This window comes from Pseudorasbora parva, chromosome 7 (genome assembly GCF_024679245.1).
Source record: "Pseudorasbora parva isolate DD20220531a chromosome 7, ASM2467924v1, whole genome shotgun sequence".
In the NCBI taxonomy this organism is placed as follows: domain Eukaryota; kingdom Metazoa; phylum Chordata; class Actinopteri; order Cypriniformes; family Gobionidae; genus Pseudorasbora; species Pseudorasbora parva.
Window position 1 is genome coordinate 49,986,158 of NC_090178.1, and position 14,127 is coordinate 50,000,284.

Sequence of the window (14,127 nt, forward strand, 5' to 3'; positions counted from 1 at the left end):
TAGCACAAAAACACTATTACTTCAGCTGTTCAGCACCTAAAAATATAGAATAAACGTCTAATATTTTAATTAATTACTTATTTTTGTTACGTTATGAATTATATTAGTATGATGAAGAGGATATTCAGTGCGCTAGATGGCGCTAAATGAACGTAATAACCGTGGCGCATGCGCAGTACGCTCTATGGCCACTGCGCATGCGCATTGGGCACATGGAGCCAGAATAAGTTGTAGCTATTATCTCCGGGTAGTGTTTTAGGCGAAAATATCATCCGTTTCGTTTTCTTTTCTTAATAACAAGTACAGTATGTGTTATTTTGCACGTATTGTCCAGAGTGTGCTATAGTCCGGCGGTGTTTGTTGATAAAGTCCTATAGCAGGTGTGTGTGTGTGTGTGTGTTGATCCGCTCGTCTGAAGCCGAGTGAGATGGAGGCTCCCCCGGTCACTGTGATGCCCGTCACGGGTGGAACCATCAATATGATGGAGTATCTGCTGCAAGGTGAAGCCATCAATGCATAAACATACACATATTAATACACATATTAATGCACTACTATTCTAATCTTAAACGGTTAGTTCACCCAAAAATGAATCTTGTCAGTCAGGTGAACATGTTTATAATATAATATTTGAAGGGTTTCAAACATGGGACTGTTTTTGTTGTAATCTCGTGGATCTTTTGTGTAGATTCTTCTATAGACACCAAAAGAAACGTAAAAACCCAAATGAGTTTAACAGTGGTTGGTTATTAATAACATGAAGATAATGTTCCTGAAACTAAAATAAGTTGTGTTAGTTATGGTCACCCTTTGCAAGTTATTAACCCTTATATATAATAAAGAGAAGAGACTGGTGTAACTTCGGTCATTGTTTACTCCGACCTCTTTTGCACACCTGAGATTTTATCAGGTAGTCTCGCGATAATAACGTCACACAGAATGTTGTACTCGGTGTAACTGAGGCATTATATGGCAAGCCGGCTTAGCATTAAATACACCTTCGCATACTAGTCATAAATCAGTTTTGACTAGTCATAATTCCAGTTCCAGATATCTCCTCTGCAATTTTGACTAGTCGTTATTGCACTTAAGATATCTACAATGTGATTGTGACTAGTCATAATATGGATTGAAGATATCTACAATGTTAATTTGACTAGTCATAATATACATTCAAGATATCTATAATGCTATTTTGACTAGTCACAATCTTCCATTGACTTCCATTGGAAAATATTTCCAGATATCTTCAAATGAGTTTTGACTAGTAGAAATTGTAATTAAAGATATCTTTAATTGGTTTAATACTAGGCATAAATCTAATTAGAGATATCTCAAATTACAATTGCACTAGTCATAATTAAATTAGAGATATCTCTAACTGAATTATTACTAGTAAAAATTATAATTAGAGATATCTCTAACTGGTTTTTGACTAGTCATAATCACATTTAAGATATCTTTAATTCATCAAATTTAAAGATATCTAAAATACATTTGTAGATATCTGCAAATAATTTATTACTAGTCAAATTATAATTGAAGATATCTTGAATTGGATTTTTGTCTAGGCAAAACTTAATACGAGATATCTTGAATTGGAGTTCTTCCTAGTCGAAACTCATTTAAAGATATCTTGAATTTAATTATGATATCTCTGTCTGATTTTTGACTAGAACGATCTTTCTTTGGAGATATCTGCAATTAGCTTTGTGACTAGGAAGAATATAAATGTAGATATCTGGAATTAACATTCTGACTAGTCAAAACTCCTTTATAGATATCTTAAACATGCATGCAAATATGCCTTAGCTAAGCCACACCTTAAACATTTTATTAACCAATCCTACCGCAGAAACCGTTGTCATCTGCCATTTTGTTTAAGAATTGTATAATAAAAGTCCTCCGTCTTTGGTCATTTTAAACTCCTTTATACAGAAGGAAATCAAACGTATGAAAATAAAAACGTACCTGGGACATGTGTAAAAGTGACATATAATATGCTGAGAAGATCAAGAAGGTTGTTGTCTTATTCTAGGCTATATATTCAAGTAATAACTAATGTTGAGATGTGCATGCTGTGGATTAAATTGTGTTAGTTTTTATTCCCAAACGAACACATTTAAAGCTAAGCATTTGGCCTTATTTTTGGTGCAACATTACATATGTTATAATTTTTAAATAACTTTTCGAAACACACTGGTGCTCATCACTCAACACAGCAGAATATCACATCGCAGATCTTTTGCTATAATACAATACACCACTCCCACCTTGTGGATTATTACCTTTATGACACGAGTAAACACAGCGCAATGTAGCCTACTAATCAATGTAATCAGTAGCTACATCATGTTAATATTATTTAAACATTTATTAACCTGTAATCTTTTTAAAATCATTCTTAAATGTTTTTGACTGGGTCTGCTGGAGACATTTAATCATATGCATCCAAATGTTGTCACTCGTCGATTATTGGTGGAAAATGTCCTCACGTCACAACCCTACACAACAGCGCAGATTTGACTAGGAGCAGGTACAATTCAGATATCTTAAAATAGAGTTGTGACTAGTCGAAATTGAATTAGAGATATCTCTAATTACCTTTGCGTATGTGTGACGCGTCTATTGAAGATATCTCTGACCTCATTACAGATATCTTTAAAAGAGTTTTGACTAGTCAAAATGTGTTTAGAGATATCTCGAATCAGATTTCTTACTAGTGCAATTATAATTGCAGATATCTCTAATTTTCATTTTGACTAGTCGAATTATAATTATCACTAGTCAAAATACAATTGTTACTATCTTTAAATATATTTATAGATAGTCAGACAAAGGTTTAAATGCTAAAATGGCTTGCGATAGCATTAGGCTTGTTTGAGATGCGCCTGGCCTCGCCTGAAATAAAGGCGAGACTAGGCGGCTGCAGTGAGGGGAGGAGTGAAAAAAGAGCAGGCAAGCCGGACAGTTCTCTCTTCTCGTAGTGGATCAGACACCTGCGAGATCAGTTGCAGATATCGCGGGATTCACACTCGTGCGCTCTGTTGCTGATCAACTGGATGTCATTTAAAGCTACACTGTGTGATATTTTCCCCCATCTAGCGGTGTAAAGGTATATGACCATCCAGTGAATATTAGTTTCTGCTCCTCTCAATTTCGATTTCGTTTCAACTCCTACGGTGGCCGATTTAGTCATGGCTTCCAGTTCGACCTCTTCGGTGAGTGTTGCTTCAACTCAAGTGATGAGGTAATTTTTTTAAAACTATTATAATTTGCAGTTATTTAATTAACCAAATGATCTATGATCAAATTAATCTATGTAAAATGAATAATAGTTTTACGTTTTCGTTATTTTTAACCAGTTCATTGCTAACATCAGCTATCAGGTTCCCAGACGAATGCAAGCTCTTAGTAAAGTAACTTTTATCAGTGCTATCGTTATTCTGTATATTGTACGACACCACTAGCGTAAGGCAAACAAATTATAATGCAATTCAAATATTAATCTCATGTTATCCGTCATAGAACACGGATTTATGTTATAAGGTAAACAATACTTTTTCATCATTGACGCGAGGAAAACTATCCTAGACGTCGTTCTAGTGTTATGCTCAGCACACCATGATATAATTAGCCAAGCAACAATAAAACTTCCAATATACACAAATAGGCTGAATTAATATTACCTGTCGAGAAGAAAGCAGGCAACGTCGGCGTCCTTTTTAAAATCGTTGCTCCTCATGAGCTCTTTCCATCTTGGAAAGGCCACTCCAGTATTTACTTTTGTCTTGTTGATTTGCCTGTCGCGTTGCCGTCTTAATTCTCTTTTCCGCTTCCTTGGCGACTCTGATACATATCCCGTAATATTACTAGGTCCCCGACCCGAGTCGAATTCGGTAATCAATTCCGGGACGTGGTTGCTTTCACACAGAAGGCGACCCGGCAATGCTCCGGGAATATTGCGGGTCCGACGTGCAGTGTGAAAGGGGCTCAAGAGTGATCCTCCATCATCATAGCAGCCTCAAGCAATCCCCCTCTTCACATTCGACACGGTGCCATCGAGTGTAAAAACGCGAAAGGCGAAGCTCTAATTTACGGGTATGTCCCTCTTTGGCAAATGTACTTTCAAGATGGAGGAGCAACATGGCGACCGCCATCCGAACTAATTTATACACATAACATTAAATCAGAGTTTTAAAATCAAACATTTAAAAAAAAGAAAAATACATCACGGTTGTTTAAAACAATAAGCATTAAGCTGTGTCGTCAGCAAGTCGTTTCCCATCATGCTTTTGCTCAGTGCAGTCGGTGGAGAGCAACTGCGCTCGAATGCAGAATCCGACACGCCCGCCTCGCCATCGCGAGAGATTTTTGACATACGTCAGCATGATGTCAGAGCAAGGCGGACCGCCCTCGGACACATTTCTAACCGGCATGCATCTCGCGCTGATCACCGGTGATCGGTTCTGCGCAGATTTTGCTCATCTCAAACAAGCCTAATAACTACAGGCAGTGGCGTAACTTTGTTTTAAAAAGTGGGTGGGACATAAATTGCGTATCGTATGCACGCGAAAAACTGTGTACTATATGCACGCTAAAATGAGCTTTGGCATGCTTATGGTAACGTTACGCAGTTTTTCGCGTGCATATGATACGCACTATATGGCGTATTAAGGGGGGTGGCATTGCTGATACAATGTTATATCAGATGTAAAATATGTACAATAACAATTGCAGAAAATTTTGAATTAAGATGTCCGGAAATTAACTAAAGTTAATTTATTGATATAGATCTCGTTTAATTATTGCATCTTAACACAATATAGCGTTGTGCCAAGATTTTTCCTGTGAATAACGGCAAATAGATTTACACACTTTGCTTATAAACCCTGGTCTAGTCTGTTAAACTTGTCAGAAGTTCTCGTTTCTAATCTGCCCTCGTAGCCTATTTGTTCTCTCATCAAAACCGAATACGATCAGTACATCAAGAGCAGGGACAGTTTTTGTGCATTTTGTCTCGTGATCTGACCGGAACAAATAGAAAGTGTCTGGATGTTTACTACAAGATGTTTCAGTTTTCACATATTTCTTCTCCCCGAAAGTTGCTGACATTAACAGGGTTTACACGGGTCTAACAAAACAATTTTTGACCTTAAGGCTTTAAAGGGTTAGTTCACCCAAAAATGAATCTTCTGTCATTAACTCCTCTCCCTAATGTCGCTCCACACCCGTAAGACCTCCGTTCTCTTGAATCTCTTGAAGCATCCAAAATACATTTAGTTTATTTTTGGACCCAAATGTATTTCCGATGCTTCAAGAGACTCTAATTAACCCACTGATGTCTCATATGGACTACTGTGATGATGTTTTTATTCCCTTTCTGGACATGGACAGTATAGTGTGCATACACTTGCATACGCTCTCGGACTAAATATAAAATATCTTAAACTGTGTGTGAAGATGAGCGGAGGTCTTACGGGTGTGGAGCGACATTAGGGAGACGAGTTAATGACAGAAGTTTCATTTCTGGGGGAACTAACCCTTTAACACCGTTCCGCAGATTTTTCAAAAAGTTCTGTGTAGAAATCACATAATTCCACAGGTTCCGTGTGATGACCAAGCAGCTCCCGCGATCTTTCCTGAAGCCGATACTGAAGTGAGTTAAACTGCAGTTCCTCCACTGGCCACTAGAGCGGCTCCAGAAGGAGCAGAACCTCACTGAGCTCATGTTAAAATGCCCAACTTTACAGCAGAAAAACACATGTTTACAGTCTGGGACACATTGTGGTTTTGGTCTACACGGCTAATTTTGACCCTCATGATGACTGTGAGGGGGTGAATTATTTTATAACTCATTCGTTTACGTTTCGTTTACGTAAGCCTTAAAGTTCTGCATAATTAAGGGCGTGGTTACTTTGAGTGACAGGTGGATTAGCCATTTATCCGCCGTCTATAGTCATTGTGTCACCTAAGCTCCGCCCACATCCCACCATTTTCTGTTGTCTGGGAGTGACGCGTGATGACTCGCTCACAAGATGGCGACGCCCATCTCGTCTCTACGCTTCAGAACGGCTCATCGGCATCCTATGGGTGATGTCACGGACACTACGGCCATATTTCTTTACAGTCTATGGTGATGACGTATTGGTGTTGTTGTGTTGTGTTCCACAGGCAGTGTGCTGGACCAGTCGCTGGAGAGTCTCCTGCATCGCCTCAGAGGTCTGTGTGATAACATGGAGGCGGAGAGCTTTGCGGATCATGAGCTGGTGTATCTGCTGAAGGGTCAGCAGGGCAACCCGTTCCTCCTGCGGGCGCGGCGCTCGCTGCTCCACCCCTCCGCCCCCTGGCACCTGCGCTACCTGGGCCAGCCCGAGGTGGGCGATAAGAGCCGCCACGCCCTGGTGAGGAACTGTGTGGATGTGGCCGCCTCGCACAGCCTGCCCGACTTCCTCAATGAGATGGGCTTCCGCATGGACCATGAGTTCGTGGCCAAGGGCCAGGTGTTCCGCAAGGGGCCAATGAAGGTGGTGGTGAGCAAACTGTCCCGCGTGCTGGTGCCAGGAAACACGGAGAACACGGAGCCGCTGTCTTTATCCTATCTGGTGGAGCTGAGCGTGCTGGCTCCAGCCGGACAGGACACGATGTCTGAGGACATGAGGAGCTTCGCTGAGCAGCTGAAGCCACTGGTGCACCTGGAGAAGATCGACCCCAAACGCCTCATGTAGATACACACACACACACACACACACACACACACACGATGTCTGAGGACATGAGGAGCTTCGCTGAGCAGCTGAAGCCACTGGTGCACCTGGAGAAGATCGACCCCAAACGCCTCATGTAGATACACACACACACACACACACACACACACACACACACGATGTCTGAGGACATGAGGAGCTTCGCTGAGCAGCTGAAGCCACTGGTGCACCTGGAGAAGATCGACCCCAAACGCCTCATGTAGACACACACACACACACACACACACACACACACACACACACACACACACACGATGTCTGAGGACATGAGGAGCTTCGCTGAGCAGCTGAAGCCTCTGGTGCACCTGGAGAAGATCGACCTCAAACGCCTCATGTAGATACACACACACACACACACACACACACACACACGATGTCTGAGGACATGAGGAGCTTCGCTGAGCAGCTGAAGCCACTGGTGCACCTGGAGAAGATCGACCCCAAACGCCTCATGTAGATACACACACACACACACACACACACACGATGTCTGAGGACATGAGGAGCTTTGCTGTGCACCTGAAGAAGATCGACCCCAAACGCCTCATGTAGACACACACACACACACACACACACACACACAATGTCTGAGGACATGAGGAGCTTCGCTGTGCACCTGAAGAAGATCGACCCCAAACACCTGATGTAGAGCAACCACAAATCTCTTTTGCAATATTAGTCCATGAGGAACTGAATGATGATAACATGTGACATATCAAGCTTTCGTTCCAATAATGTCATTTCTCAGATCAAGAGTTAGTTCAGCCAAAAATGAAACTTCTGTCATTAGCTCGTCTCCCTAATGTCGCTCCACACCCGTAAGACCTCCGCTCATCTTCACACACAGTTTAAGATATTTTATATTTAGTCCGAGAGCGTATGCAAGTGTATGCACACTATACTGTCCATGTCCAGAAAGGGAATAAAAACATCATCACAGTAGTCCATATGAGACATCAGTGGGTTAATTAGAGTCTCTTGAAGCATCCAAAATACATTTGGGTCCAAAAATAACAAAAACTACGACTTTATTCAGCATTGGCTTCTCTTCCGGGGTTTTTTAGCTGCTGATGTGTTATCCCACTGATGTCTCATATGGACTACTGTGATGATGTTTTTATTCCCTTTCTGGACATGGACAGTATAGTGTGCATACACTTGCATACGCTCTCGGACTAAATATAAAATATCTTAAACTGTGTGTGAAGATGAACGGAGGTCTTACGGGTGTGGAGCGACATTAGGGAGAGGAGTTAATGACAGAAGATTCAGTTTTGGGTGAACTAACCCTTTAAGCATTTTTTAACTCTTTCTTGGAAAAGCTGAACGCATCTGTAAGTTCATTCTTGTGTAAAATGTTTCTCTGACTTTAATCATTCTGCTGTTTTCCGTCTCCATCTGTCTTCAGTGTGTGATGCTCTTTGCTCATTGTGATAAAGGCCCAGAGTTCTGAAAGTACTGTCCCGATGCGTCAGCACAGCTCAGGCTTTCTAAAGGATGACAGATCTGACGGGAAATAAATTCAAATCAAGCACACAGAGGCGTCCGGGGAACATTTCTGCTCTGTAATTAACCTAGATCTGCACCGCCTGCCCTCTGGAATCAAATGTTAATACACACAAACATTCACACACTGTTTCACACACTCACTCATGCACACACACACATGCACGCATACACTCTAATGCACTTACACGCACACAGATGCACATACACAATCACGCACACACACACACTCATGCACATACACAATCACGCACACACACACACTCATGCACATACACAATCACGCACACGTATACAATCACACACTCATACACAATCACGCACACGTATACAATCACACACACATACACAATCATGCACACATACACTCTAATGCACATACACAATCACATACACACACACACACACATGCACATACACAATCACGCACACGTATACAATCACACACACTCATACACAATCACACACTCATGCACACATACACTCTAATGCACATACACAATCACATACATACACTCATGCACATACACAATCACATACATACACTCATGCACATACACAATCACGCACACGTATACAATCACACACACTTATACACGATCACACACATGCACTCTAATGCACATACACAATCACACACACACACACTCATGCACAATCACGCGCACACACTCATGCACATACACAATCACGCACACACACTCATGCACATACACAATCACGCGCACACACACTCATGCACATACACAATCACGCGCACACACAATCATGCACATACACAATCACGCGCACACAAACACTCATGCACATACACAATCACGCACACACACTCATGTACATACACGATCACGCACACACACACTCATGCACTTACACAATCACGCACATACACAATCACGCACACACACACACACTCATGCACATACACAATCATGCACATACACGATCACGCACACACACACTCATGCACATACACAATCACGCACATACACGATCACACACACTCATGCACATACACAATCACACACATACACTCATGCAAAATCACACACATGCACTCATGCACAATCACGCACGCACACACTCGTGCATACACTCTTTCTCTCTTTTATGTACAGATAATTGTACATTTTACCAAACACACACCTACACTTCACAGAAAACTTACTGCATTTTTACATTTTTTTAAATACTTAAATTACTTTATTTTTTACCAGTTTTACACATGAGGACATTTCTAAAGGGAGGTATTTGGAGATTTTGACTTCTGGGTACAAATTTGTTTTCAGAATATGGTTAAGTAGGCATATGCATGCACACACACACACACACACTCTGACATAAAGGGTGTGTGTATAAGTCAAACACTCAGTTTACACCCTGCTCTAGTGCCCTCTGTGTTTGAGTAATAATATAAGTGTGAGATCAGAGTTATTTCTGCACACTTGTGTGTGTGTGTGTTTTGAGGATTGTGGTGAATGATGTCACGCTTGTTTCTGCCCTTCAGTCCTCTTTTATCCCTTCTTACCTCATGTCTGATGTTTAACACAACGACGTTTCACATTTCATCCATTTCTGCACAATGTACACATTTGTTGATGGTAATTATTTTGTCCATAATATGTGCCAACTGCCTCAAAAATAGTCTAATTTATTTAGTTTTATGTTCTGAAGATCATTTTTTCCTTGAAAGCACAGATCATATTCATTTCGCAGATGCTTTTATCCACAGTGCCTACATTCACCACAGTATCGGTCTCAGTAAAGCTCACAGCGGTGAGGAGATGTAGCCGCTAACACGCTAACCAAACAAAGCACTCAGTCCCAGATCAAATCTAACACTGTTGTGAAATGACTGTGGAAACTTCAGTCTGTCATTTGGGCTTGGGTTGAGATTATAGATTTGGGTGTGTGCGATTCTCCGTCAACCCTGCTCACTCGGAGGAATAAAGCCTACAGGTGCTAGTCATATAGTTAGAATATCATCAAAAAGTTTATTTCACTAATTAAATTCAAAAGGTGAAACTTGTATTTTATATTCATTCATTAGACAGACTGATATATTTCAAATGTTTATTTCTTTTAATTTTGATGATTATTACTGACAACTAGCCTATGGAAAATTCCAAATTCAGTAAAGCATGGCGTTAGTTTTCATGATGCTGACGACTCAGCTCTATTTCTTCACTTCCTGATGAAACTTACCAGTTCACAAGGGAATGCATAACTGAAATTAAAAAAAAAATGGGTGACTATTTATTTCCTGCAATTTAATTCAGAAAAAAAGCTCCACAAGTAGCCTACCTAGAATAGGCCTGTCTAACACTTGATGGCTGCTCTGTCAAGACCTTGTATCTCTCTCTCACACACACACACACATCTTTGTGGGGACTCTCCATAGGCGTAATGGATTTTATACCATACAAACTGTATTTTCTATGGCCTTACACTGCCCCTGTCCCTAAACCTACCCATCACACACACACGTCGTCAGTGAGGAACCTGGGTGTGCTCTTTGATACCAATCTTTTATTTGAAAGCCTCGTTTCTAGCATCTGTAAAACCGCATTCTATCATCTTAAAAATATATCTAAATTACGGCACATGCTCTCAATGCCAAATGCTGAACAGTTACATGCGTTCATGAGCTCAAGGCTAGATTATTGTAATGCTCTACTGGGTGGTTGCCCTGCTCGCTTAATAAACAAACTCCAGCTGGTCCAAAATGCAGCAGCTAGGGTTCTTACTAGAACCAGGAAGTATGATCATATTAGTCCAGTTCTGTCAACACTGCACTGGCTCCCTATTAAACATCGCAGACATTTTTAGACAGACAGACATATCAGATTTAGTTCCATTGTAGAGAAAACACATTTCTCAAAATACATTCTGATTTGTTCCATAATAGAAAGAAAGTCACAGGTTTGTACCGACACAAGGCTGAGATAAAATGATGACAGAATTTTAATTTTTGGGGGAATTATCCCTTTACTGTCATTTGATTAATTATTAGATAGAAAAAGGAAAGTGTTTTTGTTAAGTTTCAGGTTGGTACTGTATTAGTGGAATGTGTCAGTGGTTACATAAATACACTGCAAAACAAAAGCTCTTCTTATTTAGTACTTTTTTCTTGTTTTCCAGTCCAAATATCAAAAAATTCTTAAATCAAGACGCATTTAATTACTAGACAAGTAAAACGACATAAGATATTTTTTCTTGTTTGGTTGAAAATAAAATCTAAATGAAGTGAGTTTTTGCTTAAAACAGGCAAAATGATCTGCCAATGGGGTGAGAAAAATAATCTTATTTCTGATTGGGACGGAAACATAAGATTATTTTTCTCACCCCATTGGCAGATCATTTTGCCTGTTTTAAGCAAAAACTAATTTTATTTTTAAGAAAAGGAATTTCATGTCATTAGCTAGCTTAGTAAATGCATCTTGATTTAAAAATTGTTAGCTATTTAGACTAGAAACAAGACAAAATGACTGAGTAAGAAGAGCATTTTTTTGCAGGCTAGATATAATCACATTAACAGAGTGAAATAAAATATCTTGATGCAGTGTGAAGTTTTCAGCTGTTGCTGCTCCAGTTGTGCCTGAATCACCAGAGGAAGAGGAGGAGGAGGAAGAGTTAAGCCGCGGTCAGAGCGAGCTACACCGGCTGAGAAACAGCAGATGAGCCGTTGTCTGCACACATGCATTCATAACTCTGACTTCATTATGATGCGCTCTCGTCCACAGCATCCTTTTCTCTCCTCCTCTGCGAGGCGTCTGTGAGAACCACAATCACCTGACGCTCACTGAGGACGGAGGATGGAGGAGGAAGCGGAGGCTCATCAGGTGGACATGGAGCCGGGTTTGGGCAGCTGGGCGAACGGCTTCCCGTGCGAGGTGAACGCGGATCTGTCGCTTGACCTCTCCATATTTAAAGTGGATTCGGTTCATGTTCCGTCGCCGCCGTGCAGCAGGAGGAGGAGGATGCTGGACGCCGGAGGATTTCACGGTTTGACCGGAAAAAGCAAGGCTTCGTCCTCGCGGCGGAACGCGTGGGGCAACCAGTCATACGCGGAGCTCATCACCCGAGCCATCGAGAGCACGCCCGACAAGAGGCTCACCCTGTCCCAGATCTACGACTGGATGGTCCGATATGTGCCCTATTTCAAAGATAAAGGAGACAGCAACAGCTCTGCCGGCTGGAAGGTAACGCATGGCACACAGCACGCACTATTTAAGGGTTAGTTCACCCAGAAATTAAATGTAAGTCTTTATTGACTCACCCTAATGTCCGTAAGACCTCCGTTCATCTTCACACACAGTTTAAGATATTTTATATTTAGTCCGAGAGCGTATGCAAGTGTATGCACACTATACTGTCCATGTCCAGAAAGGGAATAAAAACATCATCACAGTAGTCCATATGAGACATCAGTGGGTTAATTAGAGTCTCTTGAAGCATCCAAAATACATTTGGGTCCAAAAATAACAAAAACTACGACTTTATTCAGCATTGGCTTCTCTTCCGGGTTTGTTTTCAATCCTCAAATAAAGATTCGAACGGTTATTAATCAGCGAATTGATTCATGATTCGGAACGCCAATGTCACGTGATTTCAGCAGAATCATGAATCAATACTTCACCGGAAGTGAAGCGTGTTCCAGGCTGTTGGATATAGGGTTGTATTTGAGGTAAAAAATGATATACCGTATATTCCCGAAAATAAGACGACCCTGAATATAAGACGACCCCCCCCCCCCCCCCCCCATTTTACAGACTTATTTGGGGGGGAAAAGGAGATTTTTGTGGAAAAGATCTGGTTTTCAACGGTAAAAATTTTATTTGAAAATTCTACTGATAATTCATTCAGCATTTTCATGTGCTTGTCCTTCGGATAAGTAAATCGGTCATTTACTTGTCCAAGTAAAAAATGTGCTTGCCAGAAAAAAAGGTTTTTTTTTTTTTTTTTTATGTTGTAAATATAATTTTTTCTGAAGCAATATTCTCAACAGAGTTCAATCAGCTTTGGCATATTGAAATCTGCATATCTGTGATATGTTTACCTTTTTAAAGGGCATTTTTAACCCTAATCTAACTTTATATTCTTAAATTTGATCTATACATCAAATTAAAATAAGACACTAGGCTATAGGGCTGTTACCAATCAAATTAAATAATTTACACTGAAAAATTACAACAGCATTAAATAATGTTATGAGATTTATATTTTTGGATGAATAAGACATTTTAGAAAGTGTGTTTAAACATGAAACTAAACCACCAGTAGGTGGCAGCAGGGGAGTCTTAATGAGTGAGTCATTGAGTCATTCATTCAAACGATTCATTCAAACGGCTGATTCATTCAAGATTGAGGCAGTCGTTTACGAACAGGTTATTGAATCTTTGATTCAACCGATTCATTCAAACACTGAATCATTCAGTGACGCAAACTGTTTCTGTGAGACGCGTTATGGTTCTGCTGTTTGGAATTTTGTTACTTAGTTCACTCTTGTAGTTCGGTTGGTTCAGTTTGTTTGGTCCGGACCAAAAAACAAAAATAGAACACATAGTCGCTTAGCGTTCACACTGGCATTTATAACAGCGAACCTAAAGTTACTGAACCAAAGGCACAGGGAGACGCTCACAACCTGATTGGTCGGCTTATATGACGTAGGAGCTCGCTTACCGAACATTCAAAACAATGCTGTGTGCGGATTAAACGCCATCGTTTTATGCGTGTACATATGGCATTATTTTCCCGCTGAGAACTCATGAAGAGCTCTTAAAATGTACAAAACATTCAAAACAGCTCCAGGAATTCCTCCGTTGTGCAGAAAAGAGACGGCTGTTCTGTCGTC

At 40.7% G+C, this 14,127-nt stretch overlaps 2 protein-coding genes across 2 annotated transcripts in view; both read left to right on the forward strand.

Moving 5' to 3' along the window:
* The first annotated feature begins 200 nt into the window (after positions 1–200).
* On the forward strand, positions 201–8,303 carry med18 (mediator of RNA polymerase II transcription, subunit 18 homolog (yeast)). The gene is made up of 2 exons (XM_067449848.1): positions 201–500; positions 6,175–8,303. Exons 1-2 carry the CDS (start codon positions 428–430, stop codon positions 6,726–6,728), a joined length of 627 nt encoding a protein of 208 aa, XP_067305949.1. The 5' UTR covers positions 201–427; the 3' UTR covers positions 6,729–8,303.
* Positions 8,304–11,788: 3,485 nt separating this feature from the next.
* foxo6a (forkhead box O6 a) overlaps positions 11,789–14,127 on the forward strand; it is a 48,484-nt gene continuing 46,145 nt past the window's right edge. The window contains exon 1 of the mRNA XM_067449388.1: positions 11,789–12,475. Coding sequence (XP_067305489.1) covers positions 12,089–12,475 — 387 coding nt within the window. The 5' untranslated portion in view covers positions 11,789–12,088. The remainder of the gene's footprint in view (positions 12,476–14,127) is intronic.